Source organism: Mastomys coucha, unplaced genomic scaffold, assembly GCF_008632895.1.
Source record: "Mastomys coucha isolate ucsf_1 unplaced genomic scaffold, UCSF_Mcou_1 pScaffold22, whole genome shotgun sequence".
Lineage (NCBI taxonomy): Eukaryota > Metazoa > Chordata > Mammalia > Rodentia > Muridae > Mastomys > Mastomys coucha.
The window spans coordinates 168587566-168590920 of record NW_022196905.1 but is presented as its reverse complement, the minus strand read 5'-3'; the positions used below and the strand labels follow the sequence as shown (position 1 = coordinate 168590920).

The following is a 3355-nucleotide window of genomic DNA, read 5'->3' as shown; positions in this document are numbered from 1 at the left end:
AAAAAAAAAAAAAGAAAAAGAAAAAAGAAAGGGAAAATCTGTGTGGGAAAAAAGACTAATGTCTTGTTCCGTTTGAGACAGGATCTCCCTATGTAGCCCGGGATGGCTTGAAACTCACTGTCCTCTCAGAGGATTACAAGCACCAACCCTAGCAACCCCCCCCACCCCCGACTTTTAAGGGGACTTCCAGTCCTGGAGAGATGGCTCAGCAGGTTAAGAGCACTAACTGCCCTTCCAGAGGACCTGAGTGTGTTCACATGGCAGGTAACAGCTGTCTCTAACTCCAAGATCTGACCCTCTCAGACATGCAGGCAGGCAACACCACCAGAACATAAAATAACAATACATAGGATTTTAAAAAGTAAGGGGGTTTCCATGTTCTTCCTTGGAAGCAACAGCCTTTTTTCCAAGCCCTCCTGTGTCATCTCAAGATGATCCATAACTGTGCTTAGACTGAGTCCCTTCCTACCTTCTACTGAGATCCTGGTTTGATTTTTTTTTTTGTTTTTTTTTTTCCACTTCAGAGACTGCTGGGATGGGGCGGCGACCCATCAGGATCATAAATGTGGAAAATTGAGAAAAACATCTGGAGGGAGATTCAGAGTCCATTACACCTCAGGCTGGTGGATGAGTGGGGCTTCCTTGTCTTGTCCTTTCCTGCCAGGCGGGGGACCAGTCTCTTTGGAAGGTACTGTAAACCAGCTAGATGAATGGCCCAGAGGAGAGAGGAGCCATGCCTTATGTAAGGGCTTAAGGCTGGAGCAGGAAGGTAAGTCAAGTCTGGTGCTACTTTGCCACGATATATTCTCACCAAGAACTGGTCCCGCTCCTTTGAGTGGCGTCGATGGGAATTAGCCATGGCTGGAAAGCATTAGTGGCCAAATCATTCTAAGATGTCCTGCAAAACCACTTTGCTATTTTTTTCCCTGCCTTCCTTCTGCCTTGACTATGTTAGGATTCCCTAATCCCCACCAACAGACACACAAGAGAGACAGCTCCCACACATGTGAGTTTGCCGGAGCATGTGCCCATACACAAATCACCTCCACCCCCAGCTGAGCGAGCTATCACGGTGCAGCTGTGTGTCACAAACACTGGCCAGCTCTTTCTCACAGCAAAGCATTTTTTTTTTCCTCCTCCAGAACTAAGTAGGCTGGGGAATGCCCAAGTTTTCCAAGACCCTTAAACATCACTACAAACTCAGACCTACTGTGAACCGCCTTAGCAGCCACTAAGGCTATAAGCCAGAGCTTGCATCGAGGTGGGAGAGAGAAGAAATACAGTTTCCACTGCGAGGCACACATCCCAGTTGGAGAAAATGCAGGCCAGCCAGCCAACATCACAGGCTGACCAGTTGTGTCCTGTCAGGAAGCCAGCTGCCTCTGAACTCACCACAGGACTTTCTGTATTGTTCTGGGTACAATCGAAAAGATGAAACCAGCCCCAGCTCTGGGAGAGGGGCGGTTTGGAGAAAAGGTTGCTTCCAGTGTCAGGATGACAGGAAAGGGGAAGGAGCATTTAGGCTAGATCCTGAACAGAAAAAAGCGAGGAGCTGCCGCTAGGGCACGACCCTTAAACTCCACGTCGTGCGTGGAGCTTGGAGCACATGGTCAGCTCGGGAAATCGCTGGGGTGTGCGAGGCTCTCCGTGTGTGCGGTTGCCGGAACTTGAGACACGGGGGTAAAGAGCACAGGCACTGGCGGTCCGTAAAGCAAACGCTTCATCAGGCCGGATTTGAAAGAACAGGCCCGGAGGCACGTGCCTCCTTTCAGCCAGGTTTTCCTACCAAATCTTTGAGCAGTTAAGTTAATCGATAAACAAGAGGCAAACTATTTCCAATGGGGGGTGGGGCGGGGAGGGAAAGGAATAGTCCGGGACCTGGGGCTCAACCGAAGTTCCCTTCCCAAATACGCGCAGGGTGAGAGAGCCCAAGAGGAGTTGGGACACCGGGTGTTTCATTCAGACCAGAAGCGCCTGCATTCCAAGGACAGGCTTAGCAGGCTCCGGTTCCCCCCTGCCCTAGGAAGCCAGGCTGCAAGCAGAGCTCCGCAGGCCCGGAGCGGGGCGGGGCAGCGCAGACTGAGTTATCCCAGTTAGAGGAACCAGGCTAGCCAGCTGAAACCAGCAGGCTCCCGGTCCTGCGGGCTCCGAAGCCTGAACAGTGGTGGGGACCACAGTCACCTAATGGGTCCCTGGACGCCTATCAGCCTACCCACTCCCACCCAGCACAGGGCCCCGTAAGGCCCATCTGGGATAAGGAACACGGACTGGTCCCCTCCAGCGTACCCTCGCACATCACCTGTGCAGGTGAGCAGGCTTCCGCGATGCCTCTCGCTCTGGGGCCATACAGGGGTTCTGGAAACCCCGATCCTTCTACTTCAAATTTCCCAGCTGACGCCCGGTCTCAGACTTTCCCCCCAGCTCTCAAGTGGCAAGATCGTCTCCACCCTCCGCCCACCCCCCCAACTCCCGTTTAGGTCTCACTAGTTGACCTGACCCGGCCCAGACTAGGGTACTCACAAGGTGATGGTGCCGTTTGGCAGAAGGCCGGGATCTGGAGGTTCGGGGAGATCCCCACCGCCGCACACCACCCTCCTTCGAGCCGGGTTGTGGGCGCCGCCACTTAGTCCCTTGGGCCGCTCCCCAGAGCACTTGCAACCGCGGATAGGGACCGGGCAGCCAGGCGCACCCCGAGTTCCAGGAGCCAGGAACAGAAGACACGGCAGCAGCGGCAGCAGCAGCAAGCGCGCGGGCGGCACCGGCATCCTGCGTCCCCCCGCGCCCATCAACCCATCGCCCCGAGGGGACCTACAACGCAGGGGCCGGACGGCTCGCCGGCCGGAGGGACCGGGGCGTGCGGGAGGAGTGCTCAGCGGGAGCCGGGGGCGCCCGAGGGCGGGGCGGGGGGCCATGGGCGGAGGCAAGCCTCGGGGTCCCCGCTGCGGCGCTCCGGGGGCATGGCTTGCGAACACCCGGGGCCGGGCGGGTCGTCGGCGCCGCTGACAGCGCAGCGCGGGTGGCCCCCCGGCGGCGCGGCCCGAGTCTCAGCGCGGCGCTCCGAGCCGACGGAAGCTTGGCCCCTGCGCGTGGCCGGCTCGCTCTGCGCGTGGCTGAGACCTAGCGGATCGTGCGGGGCTCCCGCTGTCGCCGCCGCTGCCGCAGCTCCGTGCCATGGATGGGGGCAGCTAGGCGCCGCGCCGCTCCCGCCGCCAGCCCCCGCCCGCCTCCATCACCGCCTCGTCACTCTGCGAGGCCCTAGCGCCGCCTGATACCCTGCCAGGCGGCTGCCCTCCTTCAAGTGCAAGCCTAGAAGACAGCTTGAACAGCCATTCACTCCATAATCCCCTGCTCCCCC

The 3355-nt window shown here is 58.1% G+C and overlaps 1 protein-coding gene across 2 annotated transcripts in view; it reads right to left on the bottom strand.

The window, feature by feature from the left end:
- Adgra2 (adhesion G protein-coupled receptor A2) overlaps window positions 1-3196 on the bottom strand; it is a 39965-nt gene extending 36769 nt beyond the window's left edge. Inside the window, exon 1 of one of the 2 annotated variants that reach the window (XM_031339441.1) lies at window positions 2521-3196. In XM_031339441.1, coding sequence (XP_031195301.1) covers window positions 2521-2912 — 392 coding nt within the window. In that variant the 5' untranslated portion in view covers window positions 2913-3196. The remainder of the gene's footprint in view (window positions 1-2520) is intronic. The other variant, XM_031339443.1, reaches the window with a different exon arrangement.
- Window positions 3197-3355: the final 159 nt, after the last annotated feature.